Source organism: Manduca sexta, chromosome 28, assembly GCF_014839805.1.
Source record: "Manduca sexta isolate Smith_Timp_Sample1 chromosome 28, JHU_Msex_v1.0, whole genome shotgun sequence".
Classification (NCBI taxonomy): Eukaryota; Metazoa; Arthropoda; class Insecta; order Lepidoptera; family Sphingidae; genus Manduca; species Manduca sexta.
The window spans coordinates 6,438,838-6,465,743 of NC_051142.1; the positions used below are offsets into that span (position 1 = coordinate 6,438,838).

At 34.6% G+C, this 26,906-nt stretch overlaps 1 protein-coding gene across 9 annotated transcripts in view; it reads right to left on the reverse strand.

Annotated features, from left to right (window-relative positions):
* Nucleotides 1-26,906, reverse strand: part of LOC115441861 (protein sickie) — a 181,183-nt gene that overhangs the window by 39,920 nt on the left and 114,357 nt on the right. For 6 of the 9 annotated variants that reach the window (XM_037444926.1, XM_037444930.1, XM_037444934.1 and 3 more), the window contains 14 exons: nucleotides 24,350-24,449; nucleotides 22,224-23,993; nucleotides 12,279-12,459; nucleotides 11,897-12,034; nucleotides 11,101-11,166; nucleotides 10,558-10,732; nucleotides 10,098-10,190; nucleotides 9,595-9,739; nucleotides 7,722-7,835; nucleotides 6,838-7,032; nucleotides 5,739-5,845; nucleotides 5,184-5,312; nucleotides 2,764-2,858; nucleotides 2,023-2,097 (listed from right to left, as the gene is read on the reverse strand). In XM_037444926.1, coding sequence (XP_037300823.1) covers nucleotides 2,023-2,097; nucleotides 2,764-2,858; nucleotides 5,184-5,312; nucleotides 5,739-5,845; nucleotides 6,838-7,032; nucleotides 7,722-7,835; nucleotides 9,595-9,739; nucleotides 10,098-10,190; nucleotides 10,558-10,732; nucleotides 11,101-11,166; nucleotides 11,897-12,034; nucleotides 12,279-12,459; nucleotides 22,224-23,993; nucleotides 24,350-24,449 — 3,383 coding nt within the window. The remainder of the gene's footprint in view (nucleotides 1-2,022; nucleotides 2,098-2,763; nucleotides 2,859-5,183; nucleotides 5,313-5,738; nucleotides 5,846-6,837; nucleotides 7,033-7,721; nucleotides 7,836-9,594; nucleotides 9,740-10,097; nucleotides 10,191-10,557; nucleotides 10,733-11,100; nucleotides 11,167-11,896; nucleotides 12,035-12,278; nucleotides 12,460-22,223; nucleotides 23,994-24,349; nucleotides 24,450-26,906) is intronic. The other 3 variants (XM_037444928.1, XM_037444927.1, XM_037444929.1) reach the window with 3 other exon arrangements.

Genomic DNA, 26,906 nt, shown 5'->3' on the forward strand with positions numbered 1-26,906 from the left:
CGCTGCAGCGCTAAAACATCAATCGTCGTGTAACAAAAATTTTAAACCATGCAGTGCAAAAGCGCTCTAAATAGAGTACAAGTAAAATGACAACCAATACTGTATTGCAGTACAATTCAGTTGAACTCAGTAAGTGCTCGGAACGCCAGATCTAGTACGTATTACATATAGATCGATTTATTTAACACCCATTTCATTTTGACAATGACATGTGACATATTGATAATCAATTACCTATATTTAAATACCTACTAATATTTAAAGGTTATTTTCGTGTGATATAGAAAATTGAATTTGTTATTCATATCCATGACATTTCCAGATCCTAATGAATTTAATTATCATTCAAGTTATGTGCATTCATTAAAACACAATCACTGCACCAGGATAAAACGATAGCAGTCACTGAATAGTGTCCTGATAAATGATAAGTCAAACTGCGCCATTGACGTTCATAGAATAGGTACAATAGATTGTGCCGCGAACTAAATTCCTGTGCCCTGACCCTAACAAATTAATTAATTTGTTATCAAATGGAAATGTTTGTTAGTGTCATTTCGCCTGTTACTTGGGCGCTGGCAGATAGCGCAGTGGCGTTTGGCATACATTCCTCGCGCCTGATATGGAAGCGCAACGGGGACCGAGTGTCTCACGGTCGCTGCGGACTGCGGACCTCCGATACCACCTCACTGACCCTTTATTCGTGACATTTCAACTTTCTTGGTTTGTAAGGTTATCAAAGATATGAAATGTGGATAGCAATTGTTTCAAATTATTTTTAATGGGTGATTTTCTCGCTATTATCTTTGCTGTTATATGTTCTGTTGACCTGAGTTTAACGAACTATGGTCTTTATTTGTAATGAAGTTAACTCATAACAAAACATTTTTCTTTTATTACAATCTAAGTTCAACATTCTGGCTTGAAAGACCATAGATGCCAAATTGCATTGCGCTCAACAAAATTTTCCTAGTGGGACTTTATATTAAATGTAACCATTTTGAAAAGTAATAAATATATTTCACTAGCCAAACTAACACTGTAAAACGCGCTAAATTAATATATACATTCGGTCAAAGAGGTCGATAAATATTAATGAAATATTCGACAGGTCAGATAAAGTATTGCTACACATTATATAATTAAAGTCCCTTATCTTAAGTATCCTTATAGGGTAAGATTCTTAATTTACTATAATAACATACGATTGCAGAGGGCTGATTGATTAACGTCAATGCTGATTTTTATCCATCACCAAAGTTACATTACTCCATTGCAAATAACCTTTAACCTGTACGAAATTATCGACAAACCTTGTTGGTAAATGAGAAATCTTAAGGTACACAAAAAGGTATAATTCATCATAACATCATTAAATGTTGATTATAAGACGCATCAATGTCAAGAGTTTTTGAGAGCTTTTGTAATCAACACGGTGGTAGCAAATCACGGTAAAGACAAGATTCGAAGTTTGTAGGTATTCAGTTACCAATACATCGAAATAGACACGACCAGTGGGCATGATACAAGGTTGATTCAGTAGTCGATTTTGTCTATTGATATATCATGTTTCGTTGTGAATGCGTCAATGTCAGCTGACATTTGATAAATTAGTAGTAACCACGCTAGAAGGAAGTTTACCTTTTTAAAGGGTGGGCTCACCCACGTGATTCATAGGGCAAAAACTTTTCTATGTATACCGTCAGGTGTGTAAAACCGTTTAATAGTCAAATAAATTATGCTAAATGAATGTATAATGTCCTAAAATAAAGGGTAAGTAAGTAATAAAAAATAGAAAAAAATATGTTTTGATTATTACGAGAGGTTATATAATTATTCTAATTGCACACAAAGGGGAAGAAAAAATAAGGTTAGTACGTCCTTAGTATAACTGTTTATACCAAAAAACAATGTGAATTTCGAAGTATTGTTTGGACTCTAATAGGTAAGGCAATTATGGAATTACGCGTCCATTATTAAGTTAATGAGTTGCAGACAGTAAATTGAAAGTGAAGTACTTACGTTGGTCGTTAACTGCGTTGTTAAAGTGTGAACTTTTTCTTTCGCATCGGCCAGTTCTCTTCTCAGCTTTCGCACCTATGGAGTAATGAGGAAAATTTGAATACGCACATAGTACGTAACTATAGTATATCTATGGTGTGCTTACAATTTGTTGATTTCTTACAGCATAATTATAGGGGTAAATTCGAATCCAGGGCGAAGACCGTTGCGTCAATTGAAAATGTTTATTAAACCTGAATAGTAGTTACATTACAAAATGGTACAGTATTATCTGTGTTAGGGAATGTTGTCGGGATTACTTTTTTAGAAAACGGTTTTCCCCTGGCCTTTAGTTATTAGCGTGTAGTCGCACTTATAGATATTAATTTAAAAATCAAATGTACTTAATAGTCGAAGAGCATTGAGGTTAACCACGATCAATACATGCATTAAATGACGTAAAGGATTACTAATATATTACGTAATGGCCTTATAGGATTGCACAAATCCCCCAAAAAATCATGCATCACGTGACAATTTTCAGCACATCCAACATTATCTCCCCCAAAATGCATGTAAGAGCCCAATAAACATGTAGTCATGCTACGTTGACTAAAACACGCATTAAATTCATGATATATAATGAATCCAAAAAATCCGCATAAAAAATATGAATCTTTAAAATCTGCAGCATTACCATCAAACATTATAATTACCTTAAAACGAATTATATCTATAAAGTTAGGAATTCAGTCAATTTACATTTATATTCACCTCATGGGCGTGCCTCTCTTCTGCGCCTGCGCCGGCAGCCAGCGAGGAGGCGGTCGACACTAGCGACGCCGTCGAACCGTGCACTGTCATACAACAAAAAAAAAAAACAATCATTTTTGCTCTAGTTAACTACAATAATACAACCTTGACATTTAATACATTGGGAATTTTGTCAAAACATCTCGAAGATGTTGAAGCTGTGAAGCTATGACCATGTAAATCTGATTTAACTTCTGTCTTCCTTGTACACATATACGTGGGATTCATGATTGCTATGGCAATAACATACAGCAGAAGAAATTATATAGCTAAAAGTATACGAGCTTATGTTTCTTCCATTAATCAGTTTCTATTCTTCATTAAATCTGGTCTCTTGGCGCTTCGTTCTAATGTTTTGGTTACCTTTTGGGTTAACACAAAGCGCTAATTGGAACTCTTCGATCACGTGGATATGGTAGAACATAGCAAAAGAGCTTCAAGTTCAGCGTGTAGTACAAACGTTCAGTACACTACCCGTCTATTGACTACAGCTCTAAAATCATATTGTGTTTTTCTTTATTAATAAATTAATACGATATTGATATTTCCAGGGACGAATTTAGAATTATCATTACGGGGCGGTCAACATCTGAATATTTAACAATTAAAATGTTCTTCATAGAATATTCGAACTTATTGACTTAAACTAAATATAAGTACATTTTAAAAATTTAAATTAACAGATTTTCCATAGATGGCTGCCATTACTTCCCAGACCCTTCGTATGAATCCGATCCTGTTATGTATAATACCTACTGCATTCTCTTAGCTCGCAATAGCCCTATTGATTTATTTTTCTCACAACATGATAAACAATGGTGTTCAGAGAATAAACATCATTAGGAACGGTGTTTACTGTTCTATAGCGTTCGGCTTTGTTCCAATTCGATTCTTAAGGTGATAGGTTACAAATACGGTTAGATGTCAAATAAAGAATAATACTGCATTTATATTACGCATAGCATGATCGAATAAGTGGTTGGAATTCATTTTTATCCAGTAATTGATTGTAAGTGATTTTTAATTTTGAGGAAGTCAGTATATTTTTGTCTAAAGTCTAGGAGTTGTGCGTAAATTTTTTTCACATCCTTATAATCACTCCTTATCCTTATATCAATCTCAATCTCAATCCTTCTAAACACAACACAAATTATCTTAGTGGGGTGAGTAAGAATTTAATCGTATGTATTTTACTATGATACTTAATATTGGTAACATCTTCTTGGTAAATGTAACATTTTTCTTCTTCAAACTTGAAACGTAATTGGAAGAAATATTTAAATCCTAAAAACGTTTCTCGAACAAAAACTGTATCTATTGATTGCCAATCAATAAATGCATTGTTTATATAAAATAATAATCAATTTATTATCGAACCAAATCTATTCCTAAATCGGGTACCGATATCAAACTATAGATTCACATTCAACACATGGATGTGGTTACGAAATACCACCGAGACATCTGTCCCAAACAGACGCGATGATATTACATCCCCAGTTTCCTAACATGTCATTATCGATCGACAACTTGGATATGTGATTGACATTACTAATCATAATATTGGTACAGTCAACCACATAAGTTGAGCAAATTCACAATGTCAAATGGCCTTAATCTTATCAAATCTTATGTATCCATATGAACAATATTTTTTGCTTAACTAAAATAAACTTATAATAAATAAATATTTAGATTGAGTTTAATATGTAGGAGCGTTTTAAATAAAGATTTGTATTTATTCAGCTACTTTTATGGCTGACTGTACATTAAATAATAGACCATGTTGATATATATTACTTCTTCCTTATTTACGTACTTACGTACTTGTCTATTTGTATTGAACATCTTTAATAAAACTTACTGAATATAAAACGTGACTCACGCTTTTATATTTTGCACTAAGTAAAGGTACAATAATATAACATTTAACGTGTATAATATTAACTTTTCAAATTACCTAACTCTACATTAGTTTCTCCAAAAATACGTATATCTCTTCACATTATACTAATTATTATAATATTTTTTTTAAAAAATCAATGTTAAGGTTATAGCTTAAGGTCCATTTTTCATACATTTTGTTTCACCTTTAATCTGGGTAACTAAACAAGTATTGGCAAGTAAAGAATTTAAATTCACGTCTAGTTAGTGATTAGTTCTCGCAGTTGAAAGAAAAACGTAAAAATAATTAATATGCATGGATATTTCGGCCTTTAAAATTTCGTCGTATTAAATTTTAAAGGCCTTTCTCTACTTTGTCTAACATTCTAATTTCACATCACATCTAATTTCAATGTCTAACATTCGCGTAAACATAAGAAATCATTAGGCAGAAATAATTATTAGAATTATTTTATTACACTGACCATCGTCGTTCTTTTTCGGGTAGTGGTGTGAGTGGCGCGGCGTGTGCATGACGTTGCCGGGCGCGTGCGTCGGGCTCAGCGCCGAGCGCGGCGACGGCGACGGCGGCTCCGACACACCATAGTTTAGACCTACGAGGATAATTATGTTGTGGTCAGGAGCAAACAAGGTACCTATAGTAGATACTCGTTAAGTATAACCCTATATAGTATTTAAATATTTATTGGCGTGTCAGAACTTACGAGTAAGTATTTTGTAACATTTAGTAATAAACAGAATACCTGAAATAAACAAAATAAGAAAAACAGCAAATAAGAGATTTTGGAAAGCTAAACTCAATTTCATCAGTTCTTAACGATATGAAAGCTTTAAGTTGTTCAATTTTTTGTATTGTAGCTTCTTACATTACAAACTGCTTTGAAAGTATACGTGAAAGCGCAAGCTGTGTGAGTAGTGACGGTAAACTTACAGAGATGGCGCTGTATTCAATTTCGGTAGGTAAGTAAATATGCTGTAATAATATATGTAAAATATGCTGTATAAATAAGATACTTCACCTTGACCTGTTGGTCCATACTGCACAGGTAAACAATAATACGGTTCATAATCGCTCTCTGAAGACCTTTGTAGCATCGACGGATATAATTTTTCTGACTTAGTCGATCTGAAATGAATGAACTTATTAATTTTAAGAATACACAGTTCAAAACATTTATATTTATTTATGAATTAAGCGTTGCGTTTTACACATAACGATATGGCACAGACAATAGCGGAATTAAAAAGACTAATTCAAAACGATTCTCCATAGCTTACTGTGCCTCGCCAACGCTGTAATATCAATGAAAAGTAAAAATAAATTTGCATGGGATGCTCAGTGTAATTGCGTTATTTTTATTGCCAAATGTATGTTGCCCAAATAGCAAATAAGTTCGTGTAAATAATTTGTAAGCCGTGCCACTTCCAACTCATGCATTCGTGAAGCGTGCCCCGTCGAAGCGAAAACATTTTACAAACTTCCAACCGAGTGGCATACCTTGGGAACGTCCTATCTCTCAGATAGCTAAAAATTGTACCAAGACATGTTTATACCAAGATTGGATTGTAAACCAAATAAGGAGTATAAAAATATTTACACATAATATAAACACATATTGAAATATTCACAGTAAAAAGCATGATATGGGTTCATGAGATAGACGGTGTGGTGACAAGTATGTACAGAAACCAGAAGCAATGATAAGGCAAATAATGGAGTTTAATTGTGGAATCAAATTGGTATTGTAAAGTCAATGTACACACAGTCACGGGTATAAGAAATGGCGTCACCCAACATAAAAACATGACGTAAGTATAATTGCCCCGTTAATCTTGCATATAATTTTTTAAATATTTATTTAGGAAACTGACCCGACACACCACAATTACAATGTTGATGAGATATTTTATAATCATTTATTTAAAAAAATACCTTCAGAGAAATTAATAATTAGTGTCAACGGTATACAATTTTCTTTTAATGAAGCTTTATTTCAAAATCATGAACATTGTAATTCGTAGCTGCAAACACCGACATACAACCAAATACCACCTCCCACTAATTATGAACACCCAAATAAAAAAAAATAACCCGTCAAAGTGTGTGTTGAAACCCACCTAATGCTGTTGCTCCTGTTAAGCCTGGAGCCCTGTGCATCTCGGTGCATGATGAGCTTATTGTGTGTGAGTGAGCTGCGGTGGGAGTTAGGGGAGGAGGTGTGGTTGTGCGCCTGCGCCTGCGCCGAGTGCAGCGACGTGAGCGACTCCATCGACTCTCCCTCTGACAACCGCCCGCTCGCCGAGTATGTGTTGCTGTAATGGGGGAAATGCGGTGATGGTGCTGGCCAGTTGTATTTATTTTAAAAACAAAATTATCCAAATTAAAAAAATACTCTTAGAAAAACAAAAACATTCCATTTTTAAAATTGATAAGTCACCTCATTAGTTGTTTGATATAATATTAACTACAACTGGCCATCGGAAAGTAGGAAAGATAGAAGCATATTGTGTGTTATACAGCACACATTTACGTTGAAGTATAATATTATAATGTACGCCACAATATAATAATAATATACTGAAGTCATAAAACAAAAGCATGATAGACATACTTAGTTAGATTTATTATCCACACAAACTATAAAAAATATACTCGCGTCAATAAAGCTCAGAAATCTTCGGAATCAGTACTGAATTTGAGATTTCCAAAAAAAATAAAAAAAAATGAATTGGTACTGGTTAACAAAGAGTGTGATGTAACAAACACTTCATTAATGCCAACATTACTTTTGTTAAATGATTTCTGAATTCAGGGAGAATTAATTATACACAAAATGCATAAAATACAAAAGACATAAATGAATTAGAAGATGATGATGAACGATTATATGACAATGATATAAAAATAAATCACAGAACAGACACATAACTGTTACAGGTTCGCACATCACTCATATTTTACAACATACATTCAACCAAAGACCATAGCATAAAATAGTTACCTATGCCTGAGCCAGGGCGCGTAGGGTATCCCATAGTCTGATTTCACTTCAGAGTATGTCTGTGTGTCAGAAAGGCTGCCATCGCTGATCTTCATGCCGCCTCTGGGTGCAATTCTAAAGAAAATATTAAACATACAATTATACTCACGTTTTAAAATAGCCTCTAATAGATGAATATGTACCGGGAACATTATATATAAAGTTACATTTTATATAAAAACAGACTTTAAATTTGATGTATGTATCATGTAACTTTAAAATTTTAACCACGGGCATCATCTCAATGACTATTGAATTCAATTATATTACAATTGAAAACTAAGAAATAGTTATTTAAAAATATTCCACGTCTAACAAAATAGTCACACCTGCTTCTATAACGAACAGTTTAACACTAACTCATATTTTCCCACGATCTCATGCAACACAACCCAAACATTGATAAGAGAAGCTTACTTATCACGCTCCATAAATTCAAGTTTAACTTATCACACACAAACACAAGATTTAGTGTAGACTACTTATTACCCGACTGTCAAAAGAGGGTTATGTTTTTAATTTTAAATAAATATAACGACACTTCAGCTAACCACACATCAAAATTGTACTTGTTCAAACTGAATGTCGGCAAATTAATAGCAAACATTCTATACAGGCATGTACTCAGGCGCATCTAATAAAGCAATATTTCTATTAATCAATATTTGTTCTCTACATATCTAATCTTCATTTTTTAAATTAATATAATTTTAACGGTTTGTTAAATGAACTTGTAATATTAATTTTATCATAATTAAGGAAATAAAACAACGACCGTGATCTAAATATTAATACGTGAAGAAAATACTTTGTGCTCCGTTTTAAGCACATTGTGCGCACAGAGGAGTCTGAGGTTTAGCATAACTAAAGTTTATATTGAATAAGAATAATAATAATAAAATAAAATGTATGTATAACGCGAATTACGAATATATTGAATTCGGTCGTCCAATTTCGACCACTAGTACATCTCCATAAAATAATTGGAAAAATTTAATTTACTCTAATTACTCTGACTCAAGAAAGTAACATAAAAATAAGCAATACAAAACTAAGTCCATTTTTAATACAATCGTAATCCATCCCCGTGTGTTAAAGACCATCGCACCGCAGTCAGTGGTGAAGGAAAGATGTATTCTCTCTTTCCGACACTAAGGGGATTAATTACCCACTTTATGTTAGCTAAATTATTTAAGTGCGTATGTCTGCTCAACAATTGACTACATTCATTTCAGTATTTGTTTTTATAGTTACGAGTGTACGTGTAGTTTGGTTATACATATGTTGAGTAGCTTTTATATTGAAAACTTAGTAATTATGTTTTGATTTTAAGAATAATAAAAATTAAATTGTTATTTAGGATTGAAGGCATTTTTTTTTCAAAACTATTGTTTTCATGTTTATATTAAGGTTAAAACATTTTACATAGGACTGCCTCGGTGGCGTAGTTGTATTGCATGTCCGGTACAATAGCGTTCTGAGGTCCTGGGTTCGAATCCCGGGTCGGGCAAAGTGATATTTGGGTTTTTCTGCTCAGTATCAGCCCGGAGTCTGGAATTTGTGCCCGATATGGCGATAGGCTCGCCCCCTATCACATCATGGGACGGAACATACTTGGCGAAAAGTGGGTGCCCTAGTTGCGCCTCTGCATACCCCTTCGGGGATAAAATGCGTGATGTTATGTATGTATGTAAAACATTTTATTTTATACAATGAAACGACAAGACGCTCGCTTGATGGTAAGTGACACGACCGCCCAAAAACAGTAGCAACACCACCAGGACTATAAGTCACATGCTTTTTTAAATTTTAATTAACCTCATTCATTACTGACCTGTGGTGATGGAATAACGCTGCGAACTCGTGTGTTCCAGGTTTTGGTAGTGATTGTGACCCGAGCAGTCTCTCTCGCACTGACGCTGACAGTTGGGCAGCCGCGGTGCCGCCCAGAGAATACGATTTAGGTCCGATACCATTTTCTGCAAGATATAGAAGTTTGAGTTGGTATACGACGTAAACTTCAGTTCATTTGGAAAATAGGTAGGTATACAATGTGTAGGGTTTTTTGTATTTAGGTAGGTGTATAAATAGTATTTGTTATACCTATGTTATGTTGTTATGCTATTTTTTATATACGTACTCATTTAGAGATAGCCCTAGGTATGTAATAAAAAAATATTTAGAAATTCAAACTGGTGACGCATTTCACCATTTTGTAAATTTCAAAATCGTTTAATAATAATTTCGGAAGAAGAAAAACTTATTAAAACCCGATCTGGTAAAGATAATGGTAATGTACACACATAAATAATCCATGGTATTTAAATTATAACTTACTGTGAATCTGTAAATCCTGTGTGCATGTCTGGGTTCCTCCCGAAACTTTGACTTTAGTTCTTGGCACTGCAGACACCTGGGCGGTTCTTCCAGCTGTAATAAATAATTATGTTTTCATAAATATTGTAAATATTAGACTGTTTAACTAATGAACTGTGCGTCTTTATTTTTTAAAGGAAAAAATATAAAAATATTTTTTTAAAATAATATTACTTTTTTGTTCGTTTTTTATTTATATTAACTGTGTTGTCCATTGTAGTGCCATATGTGTTATAGACTTAAACAAATATATAGGCATTCACTATGTACTTTTAAAATATGGTCCTTTAAAAATATACTACTACGTACTACTACGTATTTTTAAAATATATTATAGAATCACAGTAAGTAATTAAATTATAGTGTTGTATAATTATATATTGTCGTAAGTTAAGTAAAATGTAGTATCTTTTTAACGTACTGTGGCCTCCATGTTGCGGCGGTGGACCGTTGGCCTGAGGTGCCGGCTGCTGTACACCGTTTTGTCTTTTCACATATCCAAAATTTTGAGGAACTTTAGCCTTCGACGAGCAGGCACTGCCATTACCACCGCTAGAGACGCTGGAGGGACGCGACCCTCCACTCGGAGACTGGAGCTAAAATGATATCGAGAATTATTATAAAATATAATGAACAAGGTGACGTGGTCAGTCGTGCAAAAAAAAAGAAAAAGGGCGAGAAACTGAACCGGCTGGCCAGCGGACCACTGCGTTGGCGATACACTTTTTCTTGCATTTTACTTAGGATCGGACGGACGTTCACAATCGTTGCATTTTGCTGCATTTTTATGTTCTTGCTCTTTTGCTTATTTGTTAACTAATTTGATTATAATTGTTCTTTTAGTAAATAAGTACAGTTTTTGTTAAAAGTACTATACTACTATTTTAGTGTTGAGTTAATTGTCAAACAAATAAATGTTACAAAAATATATATATCTTCTATAGTCTGATAGCGAACCACCTACCTGTGGGCCTGGGTTTCTAGAGGAATGCTGACCAGCAGGGTTAGCTGCTTGAGCTGGAGCGGCATACTGTTAATAATAAAACAAAATAGGTTTTAGGTTAACTATGAGTTGTTACACACTATTTCCTTAAGATGTTTTAATTACATAGATACGTTGGCCGAGCTCAATACTGGCAAGACAAAAGCAAGGTAATTGCCCGACATTCACTTAGTCAACCTCCAACGACTGTCGCGGCTAGTCGGCTTACTATTTTTTTGTATTTTTATAAATAAAATGCCTTTATTTATAAAAAAATATAAATATAGGCATTTTATTGTGTGTGTGTTTTTAGACGATGTACAAATTATACTCCAACTGTGAATGAAAATAAAGTTTCATTTCGTACGTTAGTAATAAGTATACAATATTTAACTTATTTTTCCCTAATAAATGCATTTTATTCCACTGTCATGGCGACCAGAGACCAATAAACTAGATGGTAACGGCGGTCGACGCTCGGGCCGTATCAATGCGACCTGCTAGGGCTGTACAAGTATGTAACTATAGTAAATAGTGCGCTGTTTTTTTTAGTGCAATTTTGTTAGTCTATGACGCGTCTATTTGTAAAACGTCATTGCTATTTCCTAATTGTTCGCCATCTGAGTGAAGCTTCTATGTAGCAAATCAGATCCTGTCCTTAAGTCAAGATAACATCAGGCAGAAAAAAACAATAATTGCGAAATTCCTCTAATAATAAATAAAAATAAAGTATTTTAAGAAGCAAAAATTATGAATTTTATTTTAATTATTTTTGTACCTGAGGATGAGGTGCGATCCCAAGCTGCTGAGCTGCAGTGAGTTTTTCTCGTTTGTGGTGCTGCGGTGAATGATGGCCAGTTCGTCTCTCACCCTTGCGCGAGTGAGATGGACTAGGAGGCGCGGGTGCTGGCTGATTCTAAAAATAAAATATAAGTTCAAATTTAGAATTCGATTTTTAAAATTATTAATAATCTATGGCATCATAAATATGTACGGCTTCCATAATAATATATTTTTTGAAGATTGAAATAGCTATTCGCCTAAACCGAATCGTTTAAAATGACTCAAAAAAAGAATATTTTATTATATACCTAAGCTTACTACTTGTCATAATTTCGTTTAGGTATTTAAAGATTTCTACGCTACAAATAAATGAATACCAATGGCGGTGTCCCCACCCCGGGCGAGTCAGTGTACTTCTTCCACGTGGTGTCCTGCCGGGAAGGCTGAGGCTGGCGCTCGGTCTGCTGTCCGGAGTCGGCTTTGCTGCGTGTGCGACCCACTACTCTGTAGACTACACCACTACCACCCTCCATGCCTCTATTGCGACCACCACTTCGTCTGGAAATGAAAGAATTCACAAAACATATATAAATAGCTTCAAACACAATTATGTTGCAAAAACTATGTACACGATAATTAATAGAACAGACTTGGAGTACGAAGAAATGTCACTTTTGTTTTCACGGGCTGAAGTGAAATGTAGACGCGGGGAGGGATAGCTATGAAAAATTATATTTAACGGTTCTTTCATTAAATATTTACTATACACTTTTTATGTACAAAAAATGAGTGAATAATAAACGTGCAGAAAATTTACTACCCATCGTCTTAATTTTAAATCTAAAATCACATTCCCTACTTACATTGTCATCAATATCGTACATGTATAGCTACAAACATAAAATTATTTAATCTTGGTATTCGAAGGGACGCGCGCTTCCTCCCCTAACCGTGACTCACGAATGTAAAAGCCTTGCCATTTACTTGCTTATTGCGAGAATTATTTATACAGTGCGTAATAAACTGAAACATACGATGTGTGCTACAAATATTTAAATTATTAAATCGTAGTAAGTCAACATATCAAATAAAACAAAATCATATAGTTACTGGCCAGTGTTTAAAACAATGTGTTTTATTTTTTATTATAAACTAATGAGGATGTAACAACTTATAGGATGTAAGGTAGATGGAATAACATATGCGTATAAAAATTACGTCCTATGACGACAGCGTAAGGTTTCTACCATCTGTTGTGTTCTATAAAGCATTTATAAAATTGACAATTAGTGAAACTCATGTCTAATATGTCTAAGAAAAACAAATTTGATTTTAACAATAAATTATTTTCAGTTTCTAATTCAACTAAACTTTATTTAGAAAGCTTAAAACTAATGACTCCTAAATGATTCCTAAATTACAATGGAAAGCAACTCTTTTTAACACTACTGTTCTCTATCACTAAAGAGGGCTTATTTTAAGTAGTGTAACCTAGTCAAGATAGTATGAAACAAATACAAAATCAATCCTGTTTTATCGACCCAGCCGCTTGAGCTCAAACAGGCAGTTACTAATCGCGCTATTTTTAATCAAGTGTTCGGGACGTTTATTTTACTCCGCGACCCTTGTTGGCTGACTAATTAGATAGACTTTCTAATTCATTATTCATTAAGTATTTCCACGAATTGTGTTCAACGTTATGTTTCTAACTCTAGTAGTTGAAATTCTAAAATGGAACACTATGCATTATTTTTAAAATGTGCCTATTATTTTTTATGCTTTATTACTAATTTAATACTTTTTGTTTGATATGTGTAGCATTAAATTCAAATTTATTTTTATTAAATAAAAAATAATGCAAAATCATACCAATAGATACATTTTTATAAAACAAAAACAAAAGGTTATTTACTCGTATATAACAAAAGACAATTTCAGTAATCTAAAAACATTTTTGTCTCAAAGCTATTCCTAATGATAAAATACGTACGTATTACATCACATTTCTCCTACCCTTTATCATACCGTATGGTATCCTTACATTCACACATGCACGTCGTTTTGTAGACCGCAGATTGGTTTATATCCAAGATCAAAGCAGATTGAACACAGGGTGCTCAAGCGCGACTTGGCTGAACAAAGGCATTCAATTGATGGCGGATGATAAAAAGGGTGCTCGAGTTCTCTCGCCTATGCGCAACATGTCTCTGTGACCTAGTTCTGAGAGTGTTAAAACCTGATGCATGAATATATACACAAACTTAAACAAAGGCGTTACGTATGTTTCATGAAATGTACAATGGTACAAGTTAATGAATGTTGAGGTTTTGATATAAATTATGTGTCTGGTGGTGTCATGTGGTAAGCAGTAAGTACCCTTTACCACAAAGACTAAAAACTTTTAATATAAGTCGACAACATATTTATTTAATTTTAGTGGAATACCAATTTGAGGTACAGCTTAGCTAACGGTTTTTGTAACATCATTGTGATTTCCAAAGATCCTACAAAAACACGAATTTGATAATGTTTTGAAGGCAATGGCGATCACTTATAACTATTTTCCTTATAAAATGCATTTTGATAAAAAACCTAACATTATCATGCATACTTAACCTACCTACTCTACGTCAAAAACACATTTGAAAACTACCTAAGTCTTGACTACCTAAACCTAGATCTTCATAAGAAACATTAGCGTATTATTAAGCTTGCTTGCAATAAGTATTAACACCATAGATATTTGTATTTCTAAATTACCAACCACAAGCGAACAATTATTAATATTATATTAGTGGTAACATTTTACTAGTTTCGTCCTCTCTATTAAACATTAAGAATCTTTTATATTGGTTTCGTTGTTATTCACATCCAGGGAAAACTAAAAACAAATAAAGCTTTTATTGTGACGAGCGCTGTTTACCGCAACCCTTGAGAAGCATAATTCTTACACGTTTATGTTTCTTTCTTTAAATATGGGTAAACGTGAGAATAAAGGAGGCAAAGGAAATTTTGCTCGGAGCAAAAAAAATATTATATAATCTACTTATGTACTCTTTGGATCTAACTTTGAAAATATGTTTTCTAAATTTAGAAATGTCAAAATATAATAATTATGTTGTCTAATTAATACCGCCAGATCTCTGAGGCCAGATCGTACCGCCTAGTTTGTTAATCCGACACCTGAATTGTTTATACTTCAAATCCGTAACCAAGCAACCAAGAACTATTTTCGACTTTCATAATCTCTGTTACGATGTAAATATGAATTTAGTCCAAAAAAGAATATATCGTAACTTTGTCATTGAAATTCCACGCAACCTTGATACTGACATAAAATAAATATTGGGAAGTCATTGAAACTATTATTTTATAAAAGTCAATGTAATTAAAGGGTAAATCTTAAAAAAAAACCTGTAGATCTTACTTGTGCCATCTTAGAAACAAAAATAAATAAACTCTTCGACTGTATTTTTCTCCATTAAAACAGAGGGTTTTAAACTAAACAAGGCAAAGGTATTTCTATCGTAAATAAATTTAGATAATCATATGAATTACCGTTTAAGATAATAATAATACAGAGGCAACGTTTAATCATATCAAGATGCTTGAATAAGAATGAGAGTATTCAGAATGTTCATTAATCACTCCATATTGCACTCATTCATAATCAATGAACCTCTCATATAAAATAGAATTGTTTTATTTTTAGCTAAAGAGGTTATCATTCTGCCCTGAGTATTAATGTTAAAATGTTTCATTACACATAAACAAATTGCATACGATTTTTTTTTATTATGTTCCATGATACTTTTTATTTATGCATTATAACTCACAAAAAAAGCATAGCGTCATCTTCTAAGACAAATGTAGACTTCTAGCAACTCTAACAAAGGCTGTAATAACAGACTGACCGCTCTCGTCAAGGAAGCAAATGAAAGGAACCGAAAAACTTAAACTTCTTGAAGGCAGGTTAAGTAAACCGTAACAGATTAGATGCAGTCGACCGTTTGCGGGTGCGAATACTGCAGTGCCCTACTTTGTAAGGCAAGATGCGGTAATCTGTTTTGCTTTTAATAAAATATCGTACGTGCCATTGAGACAAGCAACTCTGATGATCAAAAAAAACTTACATGGTCTCCGATATTTTCACAAGTTTTCAGAAGCCTCAAGGAAAATTTGACGGTATTGTAGAACGGACTGTTTTGAAAAACAGTTACGATCTGTTTTTCATACTAGAAGAAACACTCAATAAGTAGTCCCGGACTGCTAATTGTGACCTATTCGTGTGTTTAAGGCAAGCACTAGGTTTGTTCTAATTATACTTGATTGTGTCCTAATAATGTAATTATTAAAGTTATTATTGCGATTTAGAGCGTCATTATATCAACAAATAAAAACTTATAGATTTAGTTCTAAATATCACTTCTACCTAAATTTGAAAAAATGATAAGGTCTAACCTGAAGTTCTATGTATTTTGGCATCAAGCCATTGGTAACCTCTTGTTTACCTTCGCTAATGGCCACTTGCCAAATTATGGCACAATATAATAAAAGTTCTAATGCGGGAAGTTGTTGCGAAAACATTTTGAACATCACCTTACTCTAGTGAATGTAACAGTTCATCAAGTTTATTGCGCAGTGGGTTAGCAATTAAAAAGAAAAACGCAATAACTTTTGCTGTGGCTTTTTTCTTTACAACTTAACTTACAATCATCATAAAGAGGACATATCTAATGTAAGTATTTAAAGAGTTTTATTACATATTTATTATAAGTATAGATGTAATAACCACAGTACATCTCATACTTAGATGAAGTCTACTAACAGCATCCCTGATTCCTATCTGTAAGGAACTGTCTTATTTAAACTTGGTGTCAAAGGATCTGTTTGCGAGGTGCAGGACCTTAGAAGAGTACAATAACCGCGAGCGTAAGTTGCAAATCTACATCCCCGACACCGCAAACACCCTATGTCTTTGCTGTTGTCATTTGAAACATTGGCGTCTTAATGAAAACTGAGCCCCCGAAGCCTCGCGCTAATGATGACGGATCTCGTGAAAGGAACCGTCTCCTGCCACGTACCTCATTATCTATGAACTGAGCAGCCTCCCCATTATTCCCTATTTCCTAGCTCGTCATTATTTTTATGAAAACGCTGAATGCAATGCCAGATATTATTCTCGATGTTTAAATGTGAGGAAATTTAAATTAAAATCTCTAGTAAGCGTAACAACGACGTGAACTAATATTGCGTGATGTGAAATATTGTGTACAAAGTGAGGTGTATGAGAGCAAATTCATAGTATTGAATAAGTGTTTTGAAGCATAGTACTATGAGCAGTATAAAATGTTTAGTATTCTGTCTATGTAAAGCATTTTAATGTATTTCTAGGCGCACACTACATTTTACAGTAACAACGAATACATTGTGCGTATGATAAACGGTTGTATGGAACTTTTCACAGCCTTTATAGTTTCGAATTGTACCCTCGTCAAGATAACATTTCCGCCATGATGTGTCGCTTCCGTTTTGTTCTACATGTACAAGAATACGATGTATCTCGGACTCGGAATTAAACCTTTAAAATTTTTGTTGTTAAATTACTGTCTGAATCGTACATATGATTTTTAACAACAAAATATGGAAAAAATAATAAATAAATTAGCGAAGAACATAATATTTTGGCGGCCACACAATTTGCTTATTTCTATATTATTTCTTAAAGACTGGGTTGACCGACAATCTTCTCGTAATGGTAAGCCAAGATACCAACTTCTATGTAGTACATAAAGTGAAAGAAGCCGACAAGATTGAACGTATATTCATAATGTTAACAGAACAAAATGTTGTACAAGTCGAGTAATAAAAAAAAATCTGTAAAACCATCATACCAGCGGTAGGACAGAATTTGCTTATGACATAAAATATCAAAAAATACAATGAGTCAGCGGGAAAGGACTTTTCGCATTAAAATTTCAACCGAAGCGAGCGGAACAAACAGAACGGCCGCTCTCCGTGCAATATCCGAACATGGAATTTAAAAGTTTCCCCGTTGGGAGTTGGCACTAGTTTTTCATCCAGCCGGCCTAACAATTTTATTCAAATGCCTATCCTCGGCTGTTCTGCCAACAATGTAATATTAAATCAAATGTTATGGATCGCGTTCTTTTTTTATTTACATTGGACTTATCAGCAAATGTGAAATGTTCTTAATCATTCAAAATTCATGAATTGTTTACTGTCTACCATATTATTTACACTAAAGACATACAAATTTATTTTCTTTCCAGCCGGCCTAACAATTTTATTCAAATGCCTATCCTCGGCTGTTCTGCCAACAATGTAATATTAAATCAAATGATATGGATCGCGTTCTTTTTTCATTTACGCACTTATCGGCAAATGTGAAATATTCTTCATCATTAAAAATTCATGAATTGTTTACTGTCTACCATATTATTTACACTAAAAACATACAAATTTATTTTCTTATTCTATTGGGAATTAGAGACATTTATTTTTAATGTTCTCTTCCACTCATAGAAAAAACACTAGAGAGGGTGTACCACGTTGGTAATATGCGGATTCTTGGATTGGTACAGTTCTAAATATTAACCGTATTCAGATGACTCAATAAAAACTGAGTTTTTTAATTCGTGTTGTACTATTAATTTTATTACAACACAAATAATGCGATTTTGATAATAAAACGCGTGGAAGTGTTTAATTAATCCCAACCCTCGATGACTCATTGATTGTGCGCCTTTCTTAGTACCCGGTGGTAGTTATACATTTTAGTACCAAAATATTGCACAGTAACAACCGACCGAGTTCGAGAGACACGATCCCCGTCAAACATTTACATTGTAGACACACGTTGCGCTTTGGTCGATTGATTTTCATTTGTGAGGGGACAAAGTTAAATGTAGTGGAGTGAACTTTTTAAACGACGTGGCCTACGTAAACTACGTTTCGTAGCGCGTGGTTTTATTTTCAATAGTGGTTTAATTTTATTGCGTAAAAAGTACTGCGTTTTATATTTTGATATTCTAGTTGAAACTACTGAAATAAGCAATAAAAATCTATTTAACTGGAACATGGAAATTATATTACCTTCTTTGATAACTGGTTACTAATGGAAAATACATTATTTAAAGTAATACTTTCAAACTAACATATTGTATATTTCAAGGTATATTTCATGAACAAAATATAAACAATGAAGTACACGAACAAAACAAAACATAATGTTTTGAAACGTATGTCACTGTGATGAACCATACATGAAGTTTCGCAATAAGTACAGTTTTATTAATATTACCCGAATTCGATTGTAAATGCAATAAAAGTCTTTAATTGAATAAGTTATGACACTAAATATTCCACGAGTTTCTTTTTAATAAAGCGCGAGACAGCGAATAACTAGATTAGCCTTCGTAGTCTCCAACACAGCATGATTAAACCTGGCTTTATAACGCCACCGGCAGTAAGGCATTTTACTGTTATTAAATCTCTAATATAATTCAAAACTGAAATTAAATGTAATAAACTCTTAGAAAACATAAACAAGGAGTCGACCTCTGTACCTATACTCTTTCAGTGTATATAATACTTTGCATTCAATGTTTACGGAAAAATGTTTAGTCAAATATTAAATAGCTTTCCGGACTCGATAACATTACGAACACAATCAAAAAAAAGGTCCAGCACCAAAACTAAAACCCAGCAAATTCCTTTTACCAATGAACGGCTTCCACTCACAAACTGTTTGTTATTATTAACGTGAGACAAATATTTTAAAATAAGGACGATTAAAGTCTTTTGTATTGTGTCTTCGAGCTACAAGAGTGATAAATATGTGATATTGAGCCAGGAATGGTGACCACATGTCTCGAAGAAACGATACGTTGACTTCGCCAACAGCCAGATGTTTGCAAGGTTATTGCCTCCTGGACAATTTATTAGGGTTCATTACGAATGTTTGTCCAACCGTCAAACTTATATTACATAAGAAAAACGTCTCACCGATTTGGCTCTTTCCATCTTCAATGAAGGCGATACTTGCAAAAGTATTTCTTCTAATTTTAAGTCTATTCTATAAAGCACCGTAAGCTTAATACATCTAACGCGACAAGCAAAGACACATAGCAAGGCAACACTGATCCTTACGTTAGAGTTCGGCAAATTATTTTTCGTAGCTTATAAAAATTTACAGCGAATTAACTTCCGTCCGCTGAGACAATTTGTAATCCCGCTCACCCCGATATCAATCGACAGAAGGCACAACGAGTATGGTCCACTACATCGCCTAGGATACACATAATAACACTAATCGAATGCTATTGCAATCCGAGGGATCAGAGGAGATCGGTCCCTTCCGATCCTTTGTTAGCGCGGTCCAGATCCATGGCGCCAGCTGTGATCGGCGCTTGTTTAAAGGAGCGCGCGTCTGCCGACGGAACGATCGATGCCGGCAACAGATTTACATTTTCCGTTGAGGAAATCGGGAAAGTTTGTCACGTGCGTGTGTGAGCGCGGGCGACGAGTACGGCGCGCCCGCACGCCGATAGTGCGCGGCGCCGAGTGCCGCCCGCCCTGCCGCCGCCGCCGCCGCCGCCGCGGCTAGTCACTCATACACTACGACACGGCACCCGCACCCACTCAGCTTACATTACCGCTTATACAATCACTTAAATCGACATCTACTCCTATCTGCCTTTTTACGAACGTGAAAAAACATTTCGCATCATTTTCTTCCAACAATATCTATTTTAACATTCAAGTGTTTAGAAGGTATTTTTATTTTCATCAATTAATCTATTGACAAAATTGTGGAAACGCGTGAGAAAACATGACCGACAGATATTGCTCATATGAACATTTTGAATATCAGCTGATGGTGTGTCGAATGTAGGACTTTATAACGCGGCCGTTAAGGTCCCGAATGGTTCGGTGTTGTTAGGGGTGGTTAGGGTCATGGCGGCGGCGGGCAGAGGGGTCGTGCGGGGCGAGAGCGGTGTGAGACGTAGGAGTATCGATTTTGGCCGCCCGCCCTCTCCCCTGGTGTTGCGACAGTGTGAGTGCGCTGTGCGAGTCCTCACTAGAAGATTGTCGGCCGTACATTGAGAACCAGGGTTCGAATATGTATTAACAAACGCTTTGTTCAGACCAATAGCCACGAATGTATGCTAAATGACGCGGAACTGTTTGCTCCTGCGACACGCGAAAACCGAGAGTCACGTGTAACTCGTAAAAACCCGAATGACGCGTGAATTACGCGATGCGAATGAACCCGGCGTGTGTGAAGCGATAACATTTCACTACAGACTCTACATCCACCCCTCTGTACTGTCTTTGGGAGTTGATGTTTATTTCCTACTTTGAGTAATTTATTATAATGATTTCATAATTAGAATATAATGTTTTGCTCTATACGAATATGTAAACATAGCAACTTTAAAAATAGTCCCTACTCACAAAAACGTGCTCTAAAATAAAGCCTATCCTAAGAAGATCTTAAGAGGTTTAACCAATCGATTAGACAAGATATAGATGGAGGATTTATACTCTAGAACATCGTTACATTATGGAGAAGGATATAAGGCGGGCCGACCACTTGTGGCTCGTGAGAGGTTGAGCCAATGCTATTGGAAAATGGATTTACTGGCGAGTACGCTACTTACGTGTATAAGATGAGGGAACAATCTCACAACATTAATTAAATATGAATAGGTAATATATTATAAAATATAATCTCAACACAATTATGGTTGAACACAAAAAAAATACTTAATAATTTAATTTCAAACAAAATCTCAAAATCATTAAGATTTCTAATCATAATATATTTTTTTACATTATAGCAATAAATTAATAAATTTTCACGCAAAATAAAAATATTCATTAAGGTGGATATCGAAGTAGTTTACATTTGGATACCTAACTATTAATTAATAAAAAAAAAATGTCGCGTGATACGTAAGTTACACCAATGCCTTCATTATCAATAAATGTAGTACTAATAAGTAATTTATAAATAATAGTTTCGATTTCACTCAGATAACAACAAAGGTACATTAATCGCCATCAGGAATAAAAAATGAGAATGTGACCAATGCGGGTTGGCTGGAAACGCCTAAAAAGAGCAACCATTACCGGCTCAATCCCATTACGGCAATGAATCTCACGCCCTTAGGGAGCGTTTTAATTTGAGTTTAACTGCTACGCAACGAGAGTAAGCCTCTTTGTGTTTCCCAAGCTTTAATGTTAAGCATGAAATATAAAACTAAATTAAGTTTGCACCCCCATGTTAAACTTACCTTTCGTCCATTTGTTGAAATTGTGGTTGCTGGTAGTTCATCCGACGACCGTAGAGTGAAGCACCACCCTCGGACATATAGCCGTCCATCATGTCGTTGTTCCTCCCGCATTCCATCTCACCGATATTAATTCTTCTCAAACAATCACCATCAGACATGTATCCCGAAGCAATTTCCAGATCACAATAATCAGGATTCGAAAAACCAGGCCCATAGTTTATACGATCGCGAAGACCTATGTTTTCCCGTCCAAAGTTTGCTTTTACAGTATTTGCGTGGTGTGGATAAACGCTTATATTTTTCTGTGCCAAACCTGAAGTTCTCATGGGCAAGGTTAAATGACTGTTGTATCCGCGAAGTAACGGTCTCATTGGTAAAACATTCATCATTGGATTCTCGTCTTCGCCTAAAGAATTATCACGACAATGCGACGGTGTGCTAGATCTACTATCACTTTCGAGCCTCCTACTTATTTCGGTTAACGTTTTATTGGGATCAAACGATTGCTTGGGGATTGAATTATCGACGTGACGTCTTTGTGCTGCCTCCTTTTCTGATATCTCTGCTTCGTTTATAACGTCATTTATATAAGTAGTATTCATGTCTAGCCGTTTATTTGATGGCACACTGTGACTAGCAGTCTTCGACATTTCAGAACCTGATTCGCTAGAAGGACGGTATATAACGCTGCTATCGCTAGAGTTCGAATGTTGGCCTGTAGTACTGTGCGTAGAATTGGAGTGTGAACTTTCAGACATTTGCGAACTATGATTTTGATTCCCTGTGCTCATAACCGGCATCGGGGATACGGCTAGTGTCTGCTTTTGAGTTATATCCTTACTTAAATTAGATTGTTCTCTACAGAATGGAAGTGCACTTATGTTATTTGTAGAATTTAAACTAGAATTGCTTTGTATAGGACTTAATTGACTATTTGTACTTTTCTGTATAACATGTCTATCGTCTTTTGATATTTTAAAAGTTCCCTTGACAGCGGCAGTCGGTTTAGGTATTCCTGTATGGTTTGGAGTTCCAAATCCCTGTCCTCCACATGGTGTTTGAGAGTGACTCTGATGATTTTTCGCATTAGGAGTTACATTTTCTTTACAGTCTTGTGGAGTATCGGATCTTTGTTCACTCAGCTTAACTTGGCTACCGGAAAGCTTTACCATTTTCGATTCCACTTTAGTTTTGGAACCCCTCGGTTGATCTTCAACTTGGTTTAGTTTTGTGTTACTCATGGTTTTAGGTGTGGCTAGTTTCGATTCCTTATCCCTAGCAGGAAGTTTTGGACTATTCCTCGATTTATCATTATTAGTTGTTTTGCTACTAGCCCTATTCAAGTTAGTTGTAGAATCTCTAGGAGATTTAGAATTAACTAACTTAGGTTTTAAATTTTTACCAGATTTGTCTTTTGATAAAGTATCGCTTTGTTGCCGTATTGTTTTAGGTCCTATTAAATTAGACGATTTGATATGTGTGTTGGGTATGTTAGAAGACTCATTAAGGCTTAAACTGGAGTCTGATCTCTCACTCTTTGCTGATGAGAAACCACTGGAAGAACTGGTGCGTTTTGATACTGCAGTGCTTTTGCTGTTTTGTTTTTCATTGCTAATTTTGTCTTTATTGAATAGCTTTAACTTGTCAAGCATAGACTGCTTTGTGGGTGTTCCATTTTGGGCTGTGGGTGTTTGTGAATGCTGTTGCCCTTGTGTTGCGGTGGAGGGTATTTTGCTACTGGGCGCAAGGAGGGACGAGTTCGGCCGGGATCTGTAACAAAAATGCTTAGTTATTGCATATTATGTACTTTTAAATGCTTATAAATCTATAAAATAATTGAAATTGCTATCGTATATTGTTGTTTGTGGGGCACAAATACCACAATGATATTATGTTCCTAGAATTTATTTTATAAAAATCTAAATGTCATTATAATTGAATAGTGGTCAAAGATCAAGGCAATAAACTCCTTCTTAAAATTAAATATTTTTATGGTACTAGAGAAAGAGAGACCCAGCGAAAAGATCTGAAACACCTTAATATGACAATTTATCGGAATAAATGAGACTGCCTAAAATATAAATATTTAAATATACACAGATATTAGATTTCTTAAAGATACATACCCAGATGATGAATTAGGCGCACGTGGTATAAAACTGACTGCACCCTGTCCTAATGGACTGGTGGAGCGGCTGGAACTCGCAGAAAGACCACTCTTGCCACCTGCAATAAAATTTATACCACCTTTATTTCAATACTTTCAGAAAATTCTTTTCAAACACTCCGTGGTGACCTTGTCAAGTGTACTGATGATACCCCTGACTGGTGTAGAGGGCTGAGTTAATGTGGCATGGGTTCTAATGCCTTGAAGAGTAATGATGTACTTCTGGTTAATCTTATAGTTAGAAACATAGCTATCAGGAGCTATCACTTGCGTGCAGTTTAAAAAATAATGCAAGCTAATATTGGCTCGAAAAATACAAATTAGTGGGATAGAGTCGTTTTAGTTAAACTTGGGATAATAATGTTGAATTAAATAGAATATAAAGTTTCTATGAATAGACATCAACTAATGTTTTGCATTAGAAGCTATACTTCTATAGTAATATGTATCTGAAGAGTTTCTTTGTTTGAACTCGCTTATCTCAGGAACTACTAGACTGATTTCAATTTTTTTTCACTAATATGAAGCTACATACCTGCTGAGTGCTGTAGGGACCTTTATATCTATCTACCTACCGGGAAAATATAAAGCAAGATCTCTATCCCGGAAAAAAACTTTTGATAAACGAATGTCTCTATCCATATTCGATATAATCATTATGACGTATACATACCGTATCACCATTAGATTATATGAACATTTACGACGAATTAAAAACATCCTCTCTTTTCAAGTCGGTAAAAATCAATCACTGTCACATAAGATCCACCTCAAACTGTACAAATATTATCACTATTAAGCTAACACTTACTAGATAAGTACAAACTTTATCGGTAACGGCACGGGTGGTCTGCGTTGCGCGGGCGACACACTAATAATTCTACTAAATTTGTGAACAACTTACAATGCATGACCAATAATTACGGAACTCTATAACCCTTCTGATGAATTCATAAAACGAGGTACCTTATAGAAATACAATAGGTCACCTTACGTCGGCTAGCTTTATCGATCGTCATAATACTAAATAATAATTCGTGACGTCATTTTATTACTTTTACAAACGTCAGTGTGCGTACGTGCCCTATAAAGGGATGCTAATGAGCCAATTCTTGCCCTAAAATTGAACTTTATGGTTTACTGGCTGTTGGTTTTAATTATAATTAGACAATAAAGTTTATGGTAGGACGAAGAGAAAGTTACAAGGGTATGTTTTACTGTTAATTTAATATGCACATATACTATTTAGTATTTGTGATAAAAACTGTTTTTTTTTAGAGTATCATATTCTAATCCTAAATATTGTTCGATTAATTCCTTTAATGTATTAATTATGTATACTGAAACTGATGTTGATTATTTACATAATATTTTCTATTGCTAGTTACGGATAATTTATATAACATATAAAGTAAATTAAAATACATAGTTTAGTGCTGCGCAAAAGCAACGTTATTAATTGCTACAGAGTAAATTGTCACCATTGGCTGGACTTAAAAAACTTAAGATTACTTTGACATATTTTCTACAATATCTAGGAAATACTTATCTAGAGATGCTTATCTTGAGCAACTATCTTAATATTTATCTGACCCAATATTTAGTTGGTCTATAAGTCCTCAACGGTCCATGAATATGCTGTTAGTTTTAATCAGTACTTATCTAATTTTTATTCCCTTATGTGTTTAGTATTTTGTAGTCTATAGCACTGTACGTATACAGGTGTTGGCAGGACTGATGAAGGATGTCCGTCCTCAGTGTGGTGCGCGAAACAACATTGTCAATCAACAACACAGGCCACATCCGTTCTTTATTCGGGACGACGATCCATCACTGTGTAAACTATCGTCGTGCGTTTGTTAATAGACATTTACTTATTAGCCTCGTTTGTGTTTCAGTATAGCTTGTAGTTATATGTATATGTTATAGAAAAAATAATAAGTAAACTGATAAAATTGTTTAAATATCTATTACTAATTGTAAAGTTAGATGTAAATTAAAAAAAATAATATAGTTGTTTAAAACCCATCAATATTGTAGAATTTTTATTATGACTACACACACAATAAAGTTTTATTACATTTTGTATGGATTAACGGTTTAACACAGTTTAGAAATAATAAAAAAAAAAAAACAAAAGAACATAAAATCTGCTAATCTTACGCAGCTACCCACCAGAGTGCGGACAAAACTTCTAAAACACAACTATTTCACTAAACTAACACAATAAAAGCTGTCTAATTAATTTAAACTCACAAACGCAAGTCACTAAGTTCACTTCTGCTTCTCTGGCACTGTAGTTACGGAGTCATTTTATTACGGCCGAGCAGGAAAGTGCTAAATGAGTGCTCGCAATGAGCAGAGCCCGTCAACTGAAGATGCATCTGCATACGATGTTAGTGTATACGATATCAGAGTTAGTCGGCAGATAGCTCAGCCGTGAGAATCATAACAATCGGAATGACCTCACTTTACTTTCTTTACTTTGCGATGACATCAATTTATTGATATCAGAG